General features: G+C 34.0%; 1 protein-coding gene across 1 annotated transcript in view; it reads left to right on the plus strand.

Annotated features, from left to right (window-relative positions):
* The window catches only part of Sycp2 (synaptonemal complex protein 2), a 73,353-nt gene that overhangs the window by 42,258 nt on the left and 6,985 nt on the right, over positions 1 to 24,110 (plus strand). The window contains 11 exon segments of the mRNA XM_047540362.1: positions 3,519 to 3,646; positions 4,658 to 4,694; positions 7,247 to 7,317; positions 7,416 to 7,473; positions 7,922 to 7,977; positions 14,658 to 14,715; positions 15,124 to 15,292; positions 17,617 to 17,654; positions 18,123 to 18,290; positions 19,471 to 19,669; positions 20,933 to 21,138. Coding sequence (XP_047396318.1) covers positions 3,519 to 3,646; positions 4,658 to 4,694; positions 7,247 to 7,317; positions 7,416 to 7,473; positions 7,922 to 7,977; positions 14,658 to 14,715; positions 15,124 to 15,292; positions 17,617 to 17,654; positions 18,123 to 18,290; positions 19,471 to 19,669; positions 20,933 to 21,138 — 1,188 coding nt within the window.

Here is a 24,110-nt window from a genome sequence, read left to right on the forward strand (position 1 = left end):
CCTTTAAAATCTGCAACAAGAGAAGGATGTCCATTCTCACCACTTGTATTTAAAATAGTACTAGAAATTCTAGCCAGAGCATTTAGATACAAGGAATAAAAATAGAAGTCAATTTATCAGTTTGCAAATGATATGATCCTATATTCAGAAGATCCAAAAAACTCTATTAGAGCGAATAAATTCAGCCAAGTGTCATATGACAGGATCAACATACAAAAATTAATAGCTTTCCTATATACCAACAATGAATCTACTGAGAAAAAAATCAGTAAAGGAATTCCATTCACAGTTGCCTTTTAAAAAAAATACTAGGAATAAATCTAAGGAGGTGAAAGACCTCTACAGTGAAAACTGTACAACATTGAAGAAAGAAATTGAAGAAAGCAAAAGAAAACGGAAAGACCTCCCTTGTTCATGGAGAGGCAGAATTAATATTGTGCAAATGGCCATACTTCCAAAAGCAATATATAGATTAAATGCAATCCCCCTCAAAATGCCAATAATATCCTTCTTAGAACTAGGAAGTAATAGTCCTAAAATTCATTTGGAAGAATACAAGACCCAGAATATCCAAAGAAATTCTAAGCCACAAAAACAGTGGTGGAGCCATCACAATATCTGACTTGAAATTATATACCACAGAACTGTAGTAAAAAGAACCACATGGTACAAGTGTAAAGACAGACACATGGACCAGTGGTGCAGAATAGATGACACACAAACTCACACATCTACAGTCATCTGCTCCTTGCAAAGTTGCCGAAACCATACATTGGAGAAGATAGCCTTTTAACAAATGGTTTTTGGAAAATTGGTTATCCATATGTAGAAAAATGAGACTAGACCCTTATCTCTTACTCTGCACAGAAATCAACTCAAAATGGATCAAAGACCAAGAAATTAGACCAGAAATTTTGCAGCTCCTAGAAGAAAACTTACGGTAGATATTCCAGCTTATAGGCACAGTGAATTTCTAAATAGGACCCCTAAAGCTCAGGAAATTATGCCAAGAATTAATAAATTGGCATCAAATTGAAAAGCTTCTGCACAGCAAAGAACAATTTTGAATGTGAAGAGAGGACCTAGAGAATGGGAACCAATCTTTGTGAGCCACTTTTCTTACAGAGGATTAATATCCAGGATATATAAAGCACTCAGAACAAACAACAACAAACAAAAAAACCCCAAATAACCCAATTAATAAATGGGCAAATGAATTAAACACTTCTCAAAAGAAGAAATACAAATGGCCAACAAATATATGAAAAAACGTTCAACATAATTAGCATTTAGGGAATTACAAATCAAAACCATATTGAGATTTCATCTCACAGTAGTCAGAATGGCATTTATCACAACTGGTATGAATCTACATCGTGCACAACCATAGAAACGAAAAGATGTACCCCGTTTGTGTACAGTGAATAAAAAATAAAAAAAATAATTTTAAAAAAGTGTAAAAATAAAAAATAATTAAAAAAAGAATAGAAACAATGCTGGAGAGGATTTGGAGAAAAAGGAACACTTTTACACTGTAAAAGTGTACAATTGTAAATTGGTACAACCACTCTAAAAATTGATATGGAGGGTTCCTCAAAAGATTAGGCGTGAAACTACAATATGACCCAGATATACCACTCCTCAGTATTTATCCTAAAGAATTAAAGTCGTCATACTACAGTGATACATGCATCCCCATGTTTATAGCAGCACAAATCACAATAGTCAAAACTATGGAACCAGCCAAGGTATCCATCAGCAAATTAATGGATAAAGAAAATGTGGTATATATACACAATAGAGTTTTATTCAGCTGTAAAGAAGAATGAAATTGTCGTTTGCAGGAAAATGGGTGGAACTTAAGAACATTATATTAAGTGAAATAAGCCAAACTCAGAAGTCAGGGGTAATATGTTTTCTCTCATGTGGAAGATAGGAAAAAAGGAAAAGAAAGGTGGTAGGGAATCTCATGAAAATCTAAGGGAACCAGTAGAATAGAAGAAAGGGACCAGGGTGTGGAAGGAGAGGAGAGAGTGGGGAAGTGCTCACAGAGATATTGGCCAAAGTATATTCTTATGTTTTGTGCTTGTGCTAATATGTAACAACAAATCCCACCATTATACACAATTATAATGCACCAATAAAAAGTGTGGGGAAAAAAGTTAACTGGCTTTTGTATACTAACTTTGTATCTTGCAAACTTGTAGTGTTTATTAGTTGTAGTAGTTTTTCGTTGTTAATACTTAGTTTTTCTACATAGACAATGAAATCGTCCATGAACAAAGACAGCTTTATTTCTTCCTTTGCAATCTGTATACCTTTTATTTCTTTATTGCATTATGCAGAATTCCTAGTATAATGTTGAAAAGAAGTGATGAGAGGGAACTATCCTTGCTTGTTCTGATCTTAGCAGGAAAGGAACTCATCTCTCACCATTTGGTGCAGTGCTAATTTTAATTTTTTAAATAGATGTTCTTTAAGTTAAGGAAGTTCTCCTATATTCCTAGTTTACTGCAAATTTGTATTATGAGTAGGAGTTGGGGTTTGTCAAATGCTTTTGGGCCTCAGGTGATAAGATTTTTCACCTTTAGCCTCTTTATATGATAGATTACACTGATTGATTTTCAGATGTTCAGTTAACCTAGCATTCCAGAATACCACTTGGTTGTTGTGCATAACTTTTTTTAGTACATTATTGGACTTGATTTGTAAATAATTTGTTGAGAATTATTGCATCTGTGTTTATGAAAGATACTGGTCTGTAGTTTTCTCTTTTTAATGTCTGGGGTTTTGGCATTAGTGTCATACTTTCCTTGTGGAATGAGTTAGGATATATTCTATTTCTCTCTTGTGGAAGATTGTGAAGAATTGGTATAATTTCTTCCTTAAATATTTGATAGAATTTACCAGTTAACCCATCTAGGCCAGGTGCTTTTTGTTTTAGGAGATTAATTATAGATTCACTTTCTTCAATACATGCAGGCATTTTCAAACGATCAACATTTATCCTTGCATGAGTTTTGGTAAAATGTATTTTCAAGAAATTGGTCCATTTTATCTAGTTATAAAATTTGTAGACATGGAATTCATGATATTCTTTTTATCACTGTAATTTTCCAGGTGGTCAAAAATGATGGCCACTCTTCCTTTATCAATATTAGTAATTTTTCTCTCCCTCCCTTAACTTAGCTAGAGATTTATCAATTTTATTGATCTTTACAAAGAACTGGCTTTATTTTCCCCTTTCCCAATGTTTTGTTGTTGTTGCTGTTGTTGTTGTTATTATTATTATTATTATACTCTATAGAGCATTCTGCAAAGTTCTTTATGTTAAAAGACTTGTCCTGGGTGGTTCTAATGCTTTAGGGAGCCCAAACTTATTAAATAATTTGGACCCCTTTTATTTTTCTTTGTAGGTATAAATAGAACCAGATTTTTCTTAAATTTTTATATTTAACCTTTATTCTCCTTCGAAAGTTAATTGAGAGAATTTTAAAGTAACTTATAAATTGTTTCAGAGAGAAAAGTCAAAAGGAAAAGAATTTACTAATGCAGCAGAAACCTTAATAAGCCAAATTAATAAGAGATACAAACCAAAAGATGACATGAAGTCTACAAGAAAATTAAAGGAGTCTTTGATTGACGGGTATGTTCATAAATTTTAGACATAAATGTTTTTCTGACAGATAACTGAATTTAAAAAAAAGTTAGTTTCAAATATGCATTCAAATCATGTAACTATCCAATAGAAAACACATAGTAGCTATTATGAGCAGTAGTTGTTTAGATTACACAGGAAGGGAATTAAATTTGAAATATGTCATTCTAGTGATTGGTTACATTTTATAAAGTATCAAATAATGCCATATCAATATATATACCATTTTAGAAGTAAATCTTTAGGATGCAAGTATCTTAGAATTGTATTTATGGACTCTAGTACTGAGTAAAACTAAATTCATTTAAGTAGGTTGCTTAATGAAATACGAAGTTTAAATGAGCTGAAATGAGTTATTTTAACGTGGTAAATAATGTATTCCTTGTTTGCCATCTTTCTGAATGTTAATTCCTTTAATATACAACGTCCATTTATGAACTCTCAGGTGGTGGTGGTTATTATTTTGGTACTAGAGATTGAACCCCGGGGTGCCTTACCATTAAGCTATATCCCAGTTCTATTTATTTATTTTTATTTTGAGATGGATCTGGCTAAGTTGCTTAGGCCTTGCTAAATTGCTGAGTCTGGCCTTGAACTTTTGACCCTCTTGCTTTGGCCTGCCAATTGCTGGGATCACAGGCTTGTGCCACTACATGCAGCTGTCAGGTTGTTAATTCAAATTTAAATTAATTCTGGCCCTGTTAATTTAATTCAAATTAATTAATTCTGACATCTATAAATGACCTTCAGAGCAAAACCATTTATTTTAAATTGTTTGGTACTTCCTGTTTCACTAATGATTCAACTTATAATTAACTATTTTAGTTGCTATTTACTCTTAGTAAAGCTGCAAAAATATAGCTGTTGCATTTTGATTATTTATAGCATATTGAATATAGATTTGGTGACAAATATGTTTTGCCTTATATAAAATAGGTTTTATGAAAAATAATCTGATATTTAATTGCTCTTTAAATATTGTCAAAATCTTTTTTATAGTGGTTTTTTAAATAAACCTGACCTACAACTTAGTAAGGTAGGTATCCTTTATTTAACTTCACCAAACCTGTAGTCAAACTTGATATTTGAATCTAGACACTAAACTTAGTAAGAAGGAATTGGATGCTTCTTTTATGTAAGCCCAAGATTTTACTTTTTGTATATAATTCAATATGTCCATATCACTGGTTTTTGTTGTTTGGGTTTTTTTTTTTTTTTTTTTTTTTTTTTTTTTGGCTAATTTATCCCATCCATCTTGACAATTGTAGATCATTCTTAAGTTCTGATTTGGTAAAAATATTCTCTATTAATCCAGACAAAAATATCAGTTTTCTTGAATTTATTATTTAAAATTACTTTCTGTGTCCACTTAACCAGGTTCTAAAGTTCACCCTCTGTAAGGGTGAATCTTCTCTTCTTTCTGACAACTCCTATTGTCTTTCAGTTCTTATTTCTGATTCCTATGCTGTTACAGTAGTCTTTCTATAATTCTCTTTGCTTATAGTTTGTTTCTTTGCCAATCCATTCATTACAACCAGTCCTGGCTCATTTTCTTTCTGAATGACACAGCTTCAATCATGTTATTTTCTGGTTTAGAAACCTGCTTACTAAATTATGTGGAGTCCAGAATGGTACACTGCTCCCTTTAATAGATTGTCTTATTTCTTAATATCTGTTTCCTAGACAACTCTTATTTAGCTGAAACAGGATAACTTGAGGTTCCCTGATGTGTCTTCCCTATGTACTTATTCTCTTTAATCTTCTTTGGAAAGAACTCAGAGTTAAGTAGGCTCTCTCACCATCTTTTCTGATTAGCAAGATCTTATTACCTTTAGGGAGTCTTGCTTTGGAGTCCGTCTTCTTTGTGAAAAGTTTCCAAGGTTCCCTGACCCCCCCCCAAAAAAAAAATTCAATTGGAAAGAAATAATTTTTGTACTTTAAAAAAAAATTTTATTCATTGTTATAGGCGTCCCCTCCCCCACCCTGTCTCCTGTCTTGCCAGGCTATAACTGTTTGAGTCATCCTTGTATCTTCTTTTAACACCTTTATTCACTTTTGTACCTCTGTAATACATACATGTATTCACATTTGCAAATCCTGTTTTATATGCTCTGTAACACCTAGCAGTAATAGTACACTGATGCATAAAAAGTAAATGAACATACATACCTAAACATTGGTAAGTCAGATAAGTGATCAGAGGAATGATATATTGAGAGATAAGGTTTTGGGGATAATGCAAATCATTCTATATGAAATAGCCAAAATTTTAAATTGAAAATAAATCACAAATTACAATGAATGTTTTAGGTTTTAATATTTATAACTTACTGGATATTAAATTAGTTTTATGATTATTTTGATTATTTAGCAATATTATTTAATCATAGTTTAATGTCTTTAATAAAACAATACAACTATTGATTTATTAAATTCAGTAATTTGTGATCTGACTGAATTTATTTTGAGGTATAACCTATGTGAATAATCTTAAGCATATTTTCCACAAGTAATACTAGTTTAGTAATTTCCATTTTGTCTCTCTCACATTAAATTTTACATAAGCTTTAACCTCTTTCAAAGTTTTCTATTTAAGAATTTAAAGCAAATGAGAATCCAGTAAAATTGAAACATGTTTGCTTTGAGTTTCTAGAATCACTCAAATGTAGCTTACAGTACTAGTCAGAATGTCATTTAAGTACTGTAATGTCAGTAAATTTTAAGGAATGAAGATTTGTTATTAGATTTATAATATTATGTTTTTAATTAGTACATGCATTCAAATAATTTTTTTAGTGTGGATGTTTGATATTTTCCTTGTATAAATTTGAGGTACATGAAATGATGACATTACATAGTAAAATGATTACTATGGCCAAGAAAATGAATAAATCCATTATTTCACATAATTTACTCATAGTGGAGGAGCCAAAAAACACCTAACAACATAACATTATTAACTGTAGTCCTCATTTTCTGTATTAGATCTCTAGAATTTATTCATCCCTATATACTATCCTTTGACCAACTTCTCATTTCCTTCTTGTCCCACTCATAACCACCGTTTTACTCTCTGTTTCTATATACTCAATCTTTTCTTTAGATTTCACATGTGAAATCATGTAGTTTTCTCTCTGTGTCTGTCTTATTTCATTTGGCATAATACTCTCCAGGTTTATACATGTCGTGGCAAATGGTAGTATCTCCTTGTTTCTAAAGCTGAATAACGTCCCTCGTGTGTGTGTGTGTGTGTGTGTGTGTGTGTGTGTGTGTGTGTTTATCAGTTTCCTTATCCATTCCTCTGTCAGTAGACACTTTAGGTTGTTTCTCTGTCTTGGATATTAAGAATAATGCCACCATGAACATGGGAGTGAAGGTATCTTTACAGGTGGTGATTTCATTTCTTTGGGGTATATGTTTATTCAACTCACATTAAGGAAAATGTTACAAATGCCAGATTTATAGTAGTGAAAGCACAACTGGAAACATGAAATATACTAAAATTTAATTGCACATGTAATTTCTTTGCTATATATGGTAAATAGTAATCTAAGTTTAAATGGTTTTATGTAAACCTCTTGTATTTAGGAAAAAGTTCAGAAAAAAAGTTATAGAAAACTGAAGACTACTTTCGTTAATGTTACTTCCAAATGCCCATTGTAAGTATTTTTCATAAATCTTTTCATTTTCTGCACATTTGAAGAAACTAAACATATTTATTATATAATGGAACTAATATTTGTCTTTAATTTCACAGGAATGATGTTTATAATTTTAATTTGAATGGAGCTGATGATCCTATTATAAAACTTGGAGTAAGCTAGAAATTAATGATTATTTTGTACTTATTCATAGTTATTTTATTATACAGTTAAGAGTGTATTTTTTATGTGCATCTTCTTATGGATGTAGTTTAAAATTTTTTTTAAATATATGAAAATTTATTTGGATAACCAGCCTAGGTATATCTAGGGGTTTTGTTCTAAATGCTTTGTAATAAGATAGAGAGAAATGAGTGGAAGAAGTAAAAGGACTTATTCTATCAAGAAAATCAGTTTTCTTGTTGGGACAGGTTTAAAACAAATGCTTGCATTTGTTTTGCTTTTAGTATATTTTATTACATTTATTGTACCTTTTGATTTTATTGTCAATTTTTATGATTCCTTGAAATGATAGAAGCTAGAATTTTTGCTTATTTCCTTAATTTTTGTTTACCTTGACACTAAGACTACTCTTTATTTTTAATGTTTATTCACCATATAGATCCAAGAATTTCAAGCTACAGCTACAGAAGCCTGTGTGGATAATTCATTAAAATTGTAGGTGTTTTTATTAAACTACATAAGTCAGATTAAAACTTAATTTTGTCTTTTTATTTTTTTTTTATTTTTTTTTAATTTTTTTTTACGTTTACATAGGGTAATGATGTTTATTTTATTTTTCCCCTCCCACCCACCCCTCCCACCCCTCTTTTCCCTCTACACAGCCCTTCTTTCCTTCATTCTTACCGCTCTCCTTAGCCTAACTCTAAACCTAACCCTAAACCTAATGCTAGCCCCTCCCACCCCCCATTATATGTCCTCATCCGCTTATCAGCGAGATCATTCGTCCTTTAGTTTTTTGAGATTGGCTTATCTCACTTAGCATGATATTCTCCAATTTCGACCATTTGCCTACAAATGCCATAATTTTATCATTCTTCATTGCGGAGTAATATTCCATTGTATAAATATGCCACAGTTTCTTTATCCATTCATCAACTGAAGGGCATCTAGGTTGGTTCCACAATCTGGCTATGGTGAATTGAGCAGCAATGAACATTGATGTGGCTGTATCTCTGTAGTATGCTGATTTTAAGTCCTTTGGGTATAGGCCAAGGAGTGGGATAGCTGGGTCAAATGGTGTTTCCATTCCAAGCTTTCTGAGGAATCTCCACACGGCTTTCCAGAGTGGCTGCACTAATTTGCAACCCCACCAGCAATGTATGAGTGTTCCTTTTTCACCACATCCTCGCCAACACCTATTGTTGCTTGTATTCTTGATAATCGCCATTCTAATTGGGGTGAGATGAAATCTTAGGGTAGTTTTGATTTGCATTTCCCTTATTACTAGGGATGTTGAACATTTTTTCATATATCTGTTGATTACTTGTACATCTTCTTCTGTGAAGTGTCTGTTCATTTCCTTAGCCCATTTGTTGATTGGATTATTTGTATTCTTTGTGTAGAGTTTTTTGAGTTCTTTATAGATTCTGGAAATTAGCGCTCTATCTGAGGTATGGTTGGCAAAGATATTCTCCCACTCTGTAGGCTCTCTCTTCACATTTCTGATAGTTTCCTTTGCTGAGAGAAAGCTTTTAAGTTTGATTCTATCCCAGTTGTTGATTCTTGCTTTTATTTCTTGTGCTATGGGAGTCCTGTTAAGGAAGTCTGATCCTAAGCCAACAAGTTGAAGATTTGGACCTACTTTTTCTTCTATAAGATGCAGGGTCTCTGGTCTGATTCCGAGGTCCTTGATCCATTTTGAGTTGAGTTTTGTGTAGGGTGAGAGATAGGGGTTTAATTTCATTCTATTGCATATGGTTTTCCAGTTTTCCCAGCACCATTTGTTGAAGAGGCTATCTTTTCTCCATTGCATATTGTTGGACCCTTTGTCTAGTATGAGAAAATTGTATTTATTTGGGTTTGTGTCCATGTCCTCTATTCTGTACCATTGATCCACCTGTCTATTTTGGTACCAATACCATGCCGTTTTTGTTACTGTTGCTTTGTAGTAGAGTTGAAGATCTGGTATTGCAATACCCCCTGCTTCGCTCTTGCTACTGAGGATTGCTTTAGCTATTCTAGGTTTTTTATTCTTCCAGATGAATTTCATAATTGCTTGCTCTATTTCTGCAAGGTACATCATTGGGATTTTAATTGGAATTGCATTGAATCTGTATAGCACTTTAGGTAGTATAGCCATTTTGACGATATTAATTCTGCCTATCCAGGAACATGGGAGATCTTTCCATCTTCTAAGGTTTTCTTGAATTTCTTTCTTTAGTGTTCTGTAGTTCTCATTGTAGAGGTCTTTCACCTCTTTTGTGAGATTGATTCCCAAGTATTTTATTTTTTTCGATGCTATTGTGAATGGGGTAGTTTTCCTAATTTCTCTTTCTGAAGATTCATCACTTATGTATAAAAATGCATTGTATTTATGAGCATTGATCTTGTAACCTGCTACTTTACTGAATTCACTTATGAGTTCTAAAAGTTTTCTGGTGGAATTTCCAGGTTCCTCTAAATATATAATCATGTCATCAGCGAATAGGGATAGTTTGAGTTCTTCTTTTCCTATTCGTATCCCTTTAATTTCTTTGGTTTGTCTGATTGCTCTGGCTAGAGTCTCAAGGACGATGTTGAATAGAAGCAGTGAAAGAGGGCATCCCTGCCTTGTTCCAGTTTTTAGGGGGAACGCTTTCAGTTTTTCACCATTTAGAATGATATTAGCCAATGGGCTTAGCGTAGATTGCCTTTATAATGTTTAGGAATGTTCCCACTACCCCAATTTTTTCTAGTGTTTTGAGCATGAAGGGATGCTGTATTTTATCAAATGCTTTTTCTGCATCTATTGAAATAATCATGTGATTCTTAACTTTAAGTCTGTTGATATGGTGAATGACATTTATTGATTTCCGGATGTTGAATCAACCTTGCATCCCTGGGATGAAACCCACTTGATCGTGGTGTACTATCTTTTTAATATATTTTTGTATGCGATTTGCTAAAATTTTGTCGAGAATTTTTGCGTCGATGTTCATTAAGGATATTGGTCTGAAATTTTCTTTCCTCGATGTGTCTCTGTCTGGTTTAGGTATCAGGGTGATATTGGCTTCATAGAACGAGTTTGGGAGGGTTCCCTCCTCTTCTATTTCATGGAATACTTTGAGGAGTATTGGAATGAGCTCTTCTTTAAAGGTTTTGTAGAACTCGGCTGAGAACCCATCTGGTCCTGGACTTTTCTTTGTTGGTAGGCTTTTGATGACCTCTTCTATTTCATTGCTTGAAATTGGTTTATTTAAGTTGTGTATGTCCTCCTCGTTCAGTTTAGGTAGTTCATATGTCTCTAGAAATTTGTTGATGTCTTCGAGGTTTTCTGTTTTGTTGGAGTATAGATTTTCGAAATAGCTTCTAATTATGTTTTGTATTTCACTCGTGTCTGTTGTGATGTTTCCTTGTTCATTCCGAATTTTAGTAATTTGAGTTTTCTCCCTCTTTCTCTTTGTTAGTGTGGCTAAGGGTTTATCAATTTTATTTATTTTTTCAAAGAACCAACTATTTATTTTGTTAATTTTTCCAATTGTTTCTTTTGTTTCGATTTCGTTGATTTCGGCTCTGATTTTAACTATTTCCTGTCTTCTACTACTTTTGGTATTGGTCTGCTCTTCTTTTTCTAGTGCTTTGAGCTGTAGTGTTAAGTCGTTTATTTGTTGATTTCTACTTCTTTTTTTGAATGCACCCCATGAAATAAATCTTCCTCTAAGTACTGCTTTCATAGTGTCCCAGAGATTTTGATATGATGTGTCTTTGTTCTCGTTTACTTCTAAGAATTTTTTTATTTCCCTCCTGATGTCTTCTGTTATCCATTCATCATATAATAGTGTATTATTTAGTCTCCAGGTATTGGAGAAGTTTCTGTTTTTTATTCTGTCATTTATTTCTAATTTCAATCCATTATGATCTGATAGAGTACAAGGTAGTATCTCTATCTTCTTGTATTTGCTAACAGTAGCTTTGTGGCATAAAATATGGTCTATTTTAGAGAAGGATCCATGTGCTGCTGAGAAGAAAGTGTATTCGTTCTTTGTTGGATGGTATATTCTATATATGTCCGTTAAGTCTAAATTGCTGATTGTGTTGTTGAGATCTATAGTTTCTTTATTCAATTTTTGTTTGGACGATCTATCCAGTGGTGAGAGAGGTGTGTTAAAATCGCCTAGTATTATTGTGTTGTGGTCTATTTGATTTCTGGAATTGAGAAGGATTTGTTTGACGTACGTGGATGAGCCAATGTTCGGGGCATAGATATTTATGATTGTTATGTCTTGCTGATTTATGCTTCCCTTAAGCAGCATGTAATGTCCTTCTTTATCCCTTCTGACTAGTTTTGGTTTGAAGTCCACATTATCTGAGATGAGGATGGATACTCCAGCTTTTTTGCTGTGTCCGTGTGCATGGTATGTTTTTCCCCATCCTTTCACCTTTAGTCTATGGGTGTCTCTTTCTATGAGATGAGTCTCTTGCAGGCAGCATATTGTTGGATTTTTCTTTTTAATCCAATCTGCCAGTCTGTGTCTTTTGATTGATGAATTCAGGCCATTAACATTCAGGGTTATTATTGTGATATGATTTGTATTCCCAGTCAATTGACTCATATTTGTTTTTGACATGATTTGGTTTCTCCTTTATTTGGCTATTCCTTTAGGCTAGCGCCTCCTGTTGCTGATTTGCATCGTTGTTTTTCATCTCTTCCTCATGGAATATTTTGCTGAGAATGTTCTGTAATGCTGGCTTTCTTTTTGTAAATTCCTTTAGCTTTTGTTTATCATGGAAGGATCTTATTTCATCGTCAAATTTGAAGGTAAGTTTTGCTGGGTATAAGATTCTTGGTTGGCATCTGTTTTCTTTCAGGGCTTGGTATATGTTGTTCCAGGCCCTTCTAGCTTTTAGGGTCTGGATTGAAAAATCTGCTGATATTCTTATTGGTTTCCCTCTGAATGTAATTTGATTCTTTTCTCTCGCGGCCTTTAAAATTCTGTCTTTATTTTGTATGTTAGATATTTTCATAATAATGTGCCTTGGTGTGGGTCTGTTGTAATTTTGTATGTTTGGAGTTCTATAAGCCTCTTGTACTTGGTTTTCCATTTCATTCTTCAGATTTGGGAAATTTTCTGTTATTATTTCATTGAATAGATTGTTCATTCCTTTGGTTTGTTTCTCTAAGCCTTCCTCAATCCCAATAATTCTTAAATTTGGCCTTTTCATGATATCCCATAATTCTTGTAGATTCTGTTCATGATTTCTTACCATCTTTTCTGTTTGGCCAACTTTGCTTTCAAGATTAAATAATTTGTCTTCAATGTCTGAGGTTCTGTCTTCCAGGTGTTCTATCCTATTGGTTATGCTTTCTATGGAGTTTTTAACTTGGTTTATTGTTTCTTTCATTTCAAGGATTTCAGTTTGGTTTTTTTTCAGTATCTCTAACTCTTTATTGAAATGATCTCTTGCTTCCCGTATTTGGTCTTTTACCTGTTTTTGGTGCGATCATTTAATGCCTGCATGTGCTCTTTCATCTCCTCCTTCAATGCCTGCATTTGCTCTTTCATCTCCTCATTAGCTTCCCTGATCGTTTTAATTACGTACATTCTGAACTCCCTTTCTGACATTTCTTCTGCTGTGCTGTCATTGGGTTTTATTGATGTAGTATCTAGGTTTGTTTGGGACATTTTCTTCCCTTGTTTTCTCATATTGGTCAGTTGTCAGTGGGACCCTGAGATATTGCAGTTTTCCGCTATTGGCTTATAGTGTCCCGGTAGATTTCCAGTGTATCACCTCCCAGCCTTCAGTAGCCTGATGTCTTGGAGGAATCTGATAAAGCAGCTCATCCGAAGAAAACTGCCCCTAGCCCCCTACTGGTTCCACGGTTTGGAACTGGCTCTGTGCGGAAATGCTCTCACTGTGGGCATGCACTGTGCAGCTGGCCGTGTGGGAGGAGCCCACCTCCGGAGTGTGCAAGGCTACCTGGGGAAGACTCTAGCTGCCCTGCCCGGCTCCAATAAGCCACCTCTATCTGGGTCTGCCACCCGGGCCGAGCTTTACCCAGTGGGCAGACTCACCTGTGGCTCTATTTCAGTCCGAGTCTCTCAATGCCTCCCCTTCTTAACTCCTGGGTTCTGGAGCAACTGGGGGTGCAGTCTCCCTCTAGGCCGCCATCTTGGATCGCCCCGTGAAGAGAGCCTGCAGCCAGAGTGGGTAGAGCCGCCTGAAGAGGTCTCTGGCTGCCCTGCTCTGATCCCAGAGGCTGCTTGCGGATCGAGGCTCTCCGCTGGTTCGTTGCCGGAGTACGCTTCGTTGCAGTGGCTCCAGGACTCGGAGCTTGTTCTGGTCAGAAAGGCTCTCACTAGCGGGCCAGTTCCGTTCAGAGAACCTGGAGAAGCTGGCTGTGTGGGCGGGGCCCACCGCCAGAGTGCGCAGGGCTGCCTGTGGATGACTCTAGCTGCCCTGCCCGGCTCTGATAAGCCACCTCTATCTGGGCCTGCCACCCGGGCTGAGCTTTACCCAGTGGGCAGACTCACCTGTGGCTCTATTTCAGTCCGAGTCTCTCAATGCCTCCCCTTCTTAACTCCTGGGTTCTGGAGCGACTGGGGGTGCAGTCTCCCTCTAGGCCGCCATCTTGGATCGCCCCGTGAAGCGAGCCTGCAGCCAGAGTGGGCAGAGCCGCCTGAAGAGGTCTCTGGCTGCCCTGCTCTGATCCCAGAGGCTGCTTGCGGATCGAGGCTCTCCGCTGGTTCGTTGCCGGAGTACGCTGCACTGCAGTGGCTCCGGGACTCGGAGCTTGTTCTGGTCAGAAAGGCTCTCACTAGCGGGCTTAATTTTGTCTTTTTCCCCTCTTAAGTAACTTGCCTCAGTCTGTTTCTCTGAGATTTTTTAACATATGAGAGGAGTAAAATAAAAATGCTACTGTCATGATTATTTCTATCATGATTCTGTTACTTCAGCATTTACTTTTTCAGTTAATTTGCAAATTATCTGTACTTAGAGTTGTAATTGTATATTTCTTTAATCCACACACATTATTTTATAATTAAGGCAGAGAGGATAAGTGACCTGGCCAGAATTACATAGCTGATTAGTGAAAGAGTTCAGGTTGAAAACTCAGATCTAATTGTCCAGTGCATGCTGGCTTAAGAAAACAAGTACGACTGGTATTTTTACATTAATTCTTATTTTTGCTTAAGGGTAGGTTTGAGGAATCATGATGAACTTGAACCTTCTCTCAAAACAAAAGATGAAAGGGTAAGTTATAATATCCTCATGTGTTCTAGTAAAAACAGCATTTCTTTTAATAAATTTTAATGCCAAAGATTATCATCAAAGAAATGGGAAACAAAAATATTTTTATTTTTTATTCCTTTATGAAATTAACCATATTAATATGACAATGTCTGCTATTTCCTTTAACAGTTTATATCACTGAAAGTAAATTATTTTGATTTTTTAATTAACACCAACACAAAAATATAAACTCACTATCCAATCTGTATTTCTGAATGACTTTCTTGAATAGATCCTTAGTGCTGATCCTTAAATTGGTATGTTAAAAAAATGAGAAGATTTCCTGGATTTTTTGCAGGGAGAAGGGTTGGCTTAAATTCCTTTAATAAGATGTTTATTCATCTCTTTCAAATATCTTCTTAAAAACAGATTATGACAAATCATAAAAAGAAAAATCTCTTCAGTGATACTGAAACAGAATACAGATGTGATGACAGCAAGACAGATATTAGCTGGCTAAGAGAACCAAAATCAAAACCACAGCTAATAGACTATAGCAGAAATAAAAATGTGAAGAAATGTGAGAACAGGAAATCAAGTAAGTAATTATTAAAGAAATAATGCAAATTTATCATTTCAATTATATTGTTTTATTGTTTGATAAGAATACTTTTATATGTAGACCATTTACAACAACTTATGCCTACAAATAAGACAAAATACTATGGTAGTTATGTTTTTGTTTTGTACACTATGAATATATTTAAATTACTTTTTAAATAGGACTGTAGGGACTCAAAATAAGATTTACCATGATCCTTGGTTCATGACATACTTTCTCACTTTTCTACTCGAGGCTCACTTAACTGTAATTTAGCTAATTAATTATTGTGAATAGTATACAAAATACTCATGAACTCAGCACCCTTAAACAAAACCAGAGTTTAAGCTATGACACTAACATTTATCTATTTATGGTTATTTGCTTTCATTGTATATATTTACTTCTCAACATCCTGTATCCCAGCTGTACCTAATGTACATGTGTTTAAGGAATTCCTTTGGGTACAATAAAAATATATCAGAAGGAAAACAATTTTCAAGTCTTACAAAAAATGTTTTCCTGGATTATAGTTTCTGTCTTTGTTAAAATTAATCTATTAAAGTAGTTGAACACAAGTTTGAGGTATAGGTTTTGGCTAAAGATAATTGCCATTTTTATAACTGAAGATCAATGTCAGTGTTTGCTAAAAGACAAAGACTTTATTTCATTTTTAAAAGAAGACAACTATTTTTCAATTAAATTTATATTTATTTTAAGGGAATCAGCTTTTATTGAATTTCAGGATAAAAATAACCAGTGTCTGGTGGTGAGTGACATGGCTTAAAGAGAATTAAAACTAGACAAAAGTGAATTTGGGTGTATGTTTAGAAATGAGGCTGAATCTCAAACATGAGTTTTCAACCAAATGCATCAGGAAGAAAAGGAGCAGAATTATAATAGGTAAAGGGACAGAAATATGAAATAGCATAGTATATTCAGAGAATGCAGAATAGGGGTAGTTGGAACATGGATTATTATATTTGTAAGACAATAATGAAAGGTGAAGCTAGATCTAGTCATGGAGTCTGGACTTTGAAGCTGTGTGTTATAAACCAAGGAGAAACACAATAGGGCTCACATGCCCTCAGGGAGCTTACAGTTTAGTGGGAAGATGCCCAAATTGATACATTTTTTAAAAAGCAGATCAGAAATCTCAATATTTTAGAAGTTAAATTCTATAATTAGTAAATACTTACAAAATTGAACTTCTATGTGAATTACTTTGTATAAGTAATTAAGTAACAAGTTAATATGTATAAGCTGATTAATTGCCAGGAGTAGAAGACCTTTCTTCCAAATAAGCTTTACTCCTTTGACTTGGATGATCTCATTTCTTAGGCTTCAGTGGATATGTAAAAAGATGGTATTATCCTTGAAAGGAAAAAAAGGGAAGTGGAACTAAAACTACTATCAGTAACATGGGTAAATCTTAGGAACATAATGATGTATGGAAAACAAAGCAAATCATGGAATATTGCATAGGACATGATATTATCCTATGAAGCTTATTATATTTAGAGATACCATTCTGTGACAATGAATCTTTTTTAAATCAAGTGAATGAGAAACAGATTTCAGGATAGTGATTACTTTTTAACAGGATAATGGAGGATAGTTAAAGAACATACATAAGTAGATCATCATTATTCATAATCTAATTCTTAAATTGGCTCTTCACTTTATAACTTATATTACATATGCTTTTACATGTTTAAGAAGTTTGAGAATATAAAATAAAGAAGGAAGAAGATTGGCAATTGATACCATACCAAACACTTTACAGTAAGAGTTATCAATTCTTGAAATTTAAATTTTTGAATGAGTTTAAAGATGGATTTTTTTTCCCATCTGTGATGTGGTACCATGGGATACTAACTAGAATTCAGGGGAATGGCTACATGTGGTAGCACATGCCTGTAATCTCAGTGTCTCAGGAGCCTGGGAGAGAAGGATCACAAATTCAAGGCCAGCCTCAGCAATTTGATGAGACCCTGTCTCAAATAAATACAACCAGGGATGTAACTCAGTTGAAAAGGGACCCCCTGGGATCAATCCCCAGTATCATGGGGTGGGACGGGAAGCCTGGAGGAAGGGAATGGACCCCAAGCAGTCTGTCAACCGATGGCAAACTTCTTCCAACAGAAGAGTGGAGATTAAGTACAAGGGGGCCTGTGTTCTGGAGGGAGATTCATTAAGTACTAACAAAAATTTTTTTTAAAAAATATGCTCTTGTTTTTTAATGATTTTTAATTTAACATGCAGCAATGGCTCTAAGAAACTTATCTGTTTGAAAAATTTACCCTTATTTTGAATTGCAGAACCATCCTTGGATAAGGGTCAACCAAGATCTAAAATGGTAAAGTAAGAAGTTTGTGTTTAAACATTCTCTTAAAGTTATTTTTTTCTTATCATATAAAAATAATTCATTTGCCATCTCATAATTTTCTTAACTATCAATTACTTGTTTTCCACAATTGTTACTGCCTTTGCACACTTCTCTTGACTTGTGCTTTTTGGAATCAGGTTGACCTTATTTTTAGTTTATTTCATTCTGTGTGATTACTGGTACATTTGACTTCTCTTTTACTTTAGTTAATTTATATCAGGTCTTTTACAGATTTAATGGTAAGGGGAAAAAGTGATAAATAAGATATTTGAAATGGGAAAATAAAACATTATAATCATTCAAAATCCATTAATCAAGAATCATTTTATTCTTACCATATGTTTTATGTCTGTCTAGTGCCAATTTTATAGCAAGAAGGTTGGATTTTTTTAATCTTAAATATTGATCTAATAATATTCAGGAATTTTTCTCCTAAAGGCATACAATAAAAACACCAAAAAGGTGGATGAGACAGTTCCAGATGGAAGAACTAGACTTCCACGAAGAGCAGCAAAAACTAAAAAAAATTATAAAGATCTCTCAAATTCAGAATCGGAGAGTGAACAAGAATTGTCACATTCTTTTAAAGAGAGCTTTCTAATAAAGGTAAATAGATACAGTTCAGTTTAATAATTTCTGAAAGCCTCTTAAAATATTAAATGTATATTTTGTAAAAATGTGAAATTTTTTCTTGTCACTTCTTTATTAAGATTTGACCTTCTACATGAGAAAATTCTTTATAATAATTCTAAAAATTGGTCCCTAGGCAATATAGTACTAAATTTTATAAGTTGGCATTAGTGTTTAAAATCATGTCTGTCTCCAGTGAGATTATAACTTTAAGATGATGTTTTTTAAATAGAAAAGTACTTGATCTTTCCAAAATCATGCTTCAAATATAGTACAACCTGTTGGGAAACTGTAGATATTTCTCTTGAATGAAAGCAAAAATACTGGTGACAGGTTCTTCCTTTATACTGCCCCACCTATGACTAGTAATATTACAGACATATTCCCAGCCACCTGTGTTTGAAAGTTTTTTTAACAAAAAGGTAAAAGAGAATATGTCAGCTGTAGTTTTAAGCACTTCACAGATTTATCACACAAGGAAATGACCAAGAGAGAATTTGAACTCAGGGAATCTGGTAGGTTTCTGACTACTACACTGTGCTGATCTTAAGTACCTCTCACTTGTAAGACTTCATCTCTAACCTCCACATCGTGTATCACGTACAGTCAAATGAATCCAAGTCACTTTCATCCTATTATTCTTCAAAGAATTAACCCTGAAAAATTTCCCTCTCAACAGATATTCTAAGCATCAAAATACCTTTCCATGCTTTCTTCGACTTTTTCCCAGTATATACCCAGAACTGTAACAGCCAGGTGTACCCCAAGACCTGAACTTTCTACTGTCTTCACTCTATCAGTTGTCTTCATTTCCCAGTAGGTCCTCCCCTCACCACTTTCTTTCACCATGTCTCAGTACTTCAGATACTTCAAAATCTAGGAATTCTTTCTGGTTTCCCTAAATTGGATGTAATCTTTGAACTCTCGCAGCATTTTATTTATATCTCTTGTTTATTGTACCTAAGCATTACATTTTCCTGCACATTTGTCTTATGCCATCTAGTATGTTAGAAAGTTTTTCACTAATGCCTAGGCCCTTGTGATGCCTGTATATAGTAATGTAAGACATTTAATAAGTATTTCAAGGATTTGTTTTATGTATCCAAGTGTAAGTATTTGTATTCAAGTATAACTTCAAATTTATCAATAAATTTAGGAGGAAAACATCCATTCCAGAACCAAAACAATGAAACTGCCAAAGAAACAACAGAAAGTCATCTCTGCTGATACCCAAAAAGAACTATCAAAAGAATTGAAATACTCATCTCTACTAAAAGATACTATAAAAGATAATAGCCTTGATTTATCTCCTTCATCTTTATCTGAGACTTCATCATCTGTAGAAGAAATGAGATGTCAGTATCATTTTCTTGCATTGTAGTTGAATAATTAACTCCAATTATGTGAAAATATAATTTGTACATTAATTTTGAGGGATTAAGATTATAGATACATGAGATTATAGGGAATTAAAATTTATACTAGGTAATTCTAGTAACTTGATTTTTGCTAACTTGGGAATGTTGTCACTATTAAATTTTTCATGTTAGGAAGTTAAAGATCAAATGTTTCAATGTGGAAAACATTTAATACATGTTTGTAAGTTATAGTAAAAACTAAGAGCTTTTAATGTGCTTTTAGCTGAAAATATATTTAAAAACACAGGATTATAGGGATTTCTATTTTTTCCTTTTTATAATTTATTGACAAAGGTCCAAAGAATATCATGATCATTCTGTGGACTAACAGTCAATTATCTTCATAATAGGTGTTTTGCTTTTTAAAAATAAATTGTAAAGAAAATTCATATTTTTGGAGCTCTGGCATATGTACGTCTTTCTAGAAAAGAAACGAAGTTCTCACTTTTTGTATCACTTTCAATTCCTTGTAAGGATCTTTTAAAACATTTCTAAATGTTATTCATTTCACATAAAATTTGACATGTAGATAAGTTAATGTACTTATGCTTTCCCTAAGTAGCTAGTGATTGTGTTCTTTTACTTTACTAATGCTTAGAACCACTGTCACTTTAGATAAGCACATGCTGAAAAGACAGATAGATGTACGTGCCCTGACTTCACCTGAAAACTGAGAATTCTTTTAAGACTTATTTCACCAGTGAATTTCTTCATTTTATAAGAGATTCAGATCAGATGATTTTCCTAACCTTTCCAATCATAAAATTCTATGACTTTAATATGTAATAAACACTATTTACTATGGTAATAAAATAACCAAGATAATATTTAGATCAGCTCATAATGTAGATATTTTGTTAGAAATTTGTTTTGAACATTATTAAATTAAACTATTTTTCAGAGTCTTACAAAATATTTTAAACATCATATGGTCTTAATTTATGGAAAGTTGATCTTTCATTTTTCAGTGGTGCTGGGAATCTTTCAGTTTTAGGGATGGAACCCAGGGTCTTAGGCATGCAAGGCAAGCTCTCTGCCACTGAGGGACAACTTGTGAAAGCTTATCTTTTAAAAATATAGCTAAGATTTTAGGGTTTGATAAATTATCATATTCTTAGAATTTAATCATGCTCTTTCTAAAGCAGACATCATTGATAACACCTGCCATCTGTTTTGTTTGTATTTTGTGAGGCAATACAGGTATAGAGAATATAACAGAAAAGGATTTTACTCAGGATTATGACTATAGAACAAAATCTCTATCACCTTACCTAAAATCTTCATCACCTGAATCCTTAAACAGTAACAAAGAAGTTGGAGGTCCAGTAAACTCATCCAAAAACAATGAAACAAACTTGCTATGTGCAAGTGAAAGTTGCTCACCAATTCCACGACCTCTGTTTTTGGTAAGGGTCAGGGAGGGAGGGGGAGATGGAATAGGATGTATCTGTCTGAAGATGGTAAATCATTTGTCTATGATCTTAATCAAATATACATAACTTGTATATTTAAGGTTTTGAATTTGGTCTTGGGCCTGGGGTAAGAGGACATAATGACAAATAAGTTACAGTTCCCAGTGAATCTGACAGACTCATGTATAGCTGCTGCACAGGATGGTGTGACAGAACAGTGTGCAGATGAGGGTTCTCTGCTAGGAATGGTCCCTTCTGTTTATTCATCTGAACATCAGAACTGCATACATTTTTTAGTTTTGAATAGGCTTATTTCTGCATCACAGGTACTTCCTTTACATTTCACCATAATTCAAAGTCCATAACCTTTTAAGAAACTTTTATTAAAATTGCAAGTTGACAAGTAAATTGATAAGAATGTAGTTCAAAACAGTATAACTTAAAGTGTTTGCTTTAAATTTTTATAAGGAAGTTTAAAACTGATAGGTAAATAATGAATGTAAAAGTTAAAAATGATGTGAATTTTTTCTTTCACATATCAAGTTATATATACTGTTTCTTAATATAAGTATGCTTAAATATCTAAAAATCTGTAATAAAGATAGAATGCAATTAAGGGTTAAAATGAGGTAGGTAACTGAAATGTTTAATGTTTATGAGGAGCACTTTTCTTATTTTGAGATGTGCTTTTTAAAGAATTTTGGGTACTTTGGTACCAGTTTACAAACCTTTTTTTGCTTGTGTTTTATATATGGCTTAAGTTAGGTAATTTTGAAGTAGTGAAATAAAAACAATTGGTTGCAAAGATATTCATGTTGTTCATTATTACTGTATATAGGTGAGAGTTTTCAGTCAGACAGAGTTGGGTTAAAATCCTGACTTCACTATTTGCTAAGCATGTAGCACAAATTAACTAATCTCTTTGCACTTCATCTTTTTCACCTGTAAAATGGGGCAGTTAAAATTTTAGGCTGAACTATGCAAACATAGTACCTGATATGTAATAAATGCTCAAATATTTTCTTGATATATGCTGATCTTTGCATACAGAGTGGAATTAATGACTCAGTGGTAGAGTGCTTACATGCATGAGACCCTGCTTTTAATCCCTAGCACTGCTGGGAAAAAAAAGAAAAGGGGAAACTGTTAATGACTGTTCAGCACATCTGTAGCAGAGATCTAAAACTGCTGCTGCAACCAACCTTCTGTCCTTCGAGCACTTTTAAGTGAATGTACTCTTTATTCCTAGAAGGTTTTAAGGTCCTTTTATCAGTAGTCTTCACAGAGAATATTTTTCAAATGAAATCTTATAGGAAACTCCTAAAATGTCAGACAGATGAGAGTGGAACTATACTCTTCAAAGCAGAAGTAGGACTTCTAAACCCTAGCCTCCATAGCTTTCCTCCCCATATAATCCCCAACACACCTTTTCAAGACTGAGTTTCTACAGACAATTTAAAAAGTAGTTTCCCACAAGATTATCATCGTGTGGTCATTTATCAGTATTGCTCTGTCATTCTTAGTTTCCTGGCATCCTTTAATTCCTTCAATATCCCAACTTGAAAATGCCTAAACCAAGGTAATTCCCACCCTTGATGCCCCTCTGTGCTAGATGAAATTTTAATTTGTTATATATTTATCTGTGAACACTCATACATGAGACATTCTCTACTCCATTTACTGTTGACTCTTCTTAAGGTATTAGAAATTTTCTTTAGAAAGTAGCTGTCCCAGGGCTGGGGGTATAAGCCAGTGGTAGAGCATTTGCCTAGCATGCACAAGGCCCTGGGTCTGATCCCCAGCACTGCAAAAATTAAAAAAAAAAACCAGTAGCTGTACCACTTAACACACTCAACAGTGCTATGTGATAGTGCCCCTTCTCCACAGTTCTAACTAGATCTTTTCAGATGACTATTTTTGCCCACCTGATAAATGTGAAAGTTGTTGCTTTCTTAACTGTATCAATGAATATTCATATGTGTTTTGGCAATCTTGTAAATTGTTTGTTTTCTAACTTTGTAATTGCTTTGTTCATTTGTCTTATAAATTTATAGTTCAAAATCTATTCTGATATTTTGTATTGGTTATATGTAGACAGTTTTTTCCTAATATGCAGCTTGTCTTTTGACTTAGTTAAATCCAAAACTTTCCATTGGCAAATGGTGCAGTGTCATAAAATTTACCATTTTGTTGTTCAAGAAATCCTTCCCTACCAGGTGTGGAGGTGCTTGCCTATAATTCCAGGGACTTGGGAGGCTGAGAATGGAGGGTTGCAAGTTCAAGGCCAGCCCTAGCAATTTAGCAAGGCCCTAAGCAACTTAGTGAGGTTCAAAATAAAAAGGGTTGGGGATGCAGCTCAGTGGTAAAGTGCTTCTGGGTTCAATCCCTAGTAGCCTCCCCTACCCTGCAAAAAAGAATTTCTTCCCTAAGCTGTTGTCTCATATAAGCATTTTCCTTTCTTACAGGAATGGTACTTTTGATTTTAACATTTAGGGGTTTTGTCTTTCTGGACTTTTTTCTTCTTACATATGGATAACAAATTCATGCAACATCGTGAGCAGAATACCTTGGTGACCACAGATGATCTATTAGGCACTATTCTGTTTTACTGACCTGTTTACCTGTCTTTATGCTAACACCACACCATTTTAACCAGTGTAGTTTTACACTTCCAGAGTGTTTCTCACACACACCCCATTCTTTTACTTCAGCATTCTCTTGGCCCTTTACTTACCTGTATAAACCTTAGAATTAGTTTGTCTAAGAGAACTGCTATTTCTCAGTATTGATACTGATCTTTCTCATCCACACATCATTTTTCTCTCCATATTTGACCCTGTTCCCTACAAAGCTGTACCAAAGGTTTCACAAAGGAAATTAGACTTCTTGTTAAAATTAATTCCTATCTTATGGATTTTCTTTTTGTTGTGTCTAAAAAAAAACACTTTTAAAAAATTTACATTTTC

Source organism: Sciurus carolinensis, chromosome 2 (genome assembly GCF_902686445.1).
Source record: "Sciurus carolinensis chromosome 2, mSciCar1.2, whole genome shotgun sequence".
Lineage (NCBI taxonomy): Eukaryota > Metazoa > Chordata > Mammalia > Rodentia > Sciuridae > Sciurus > Sciurus carolinensis.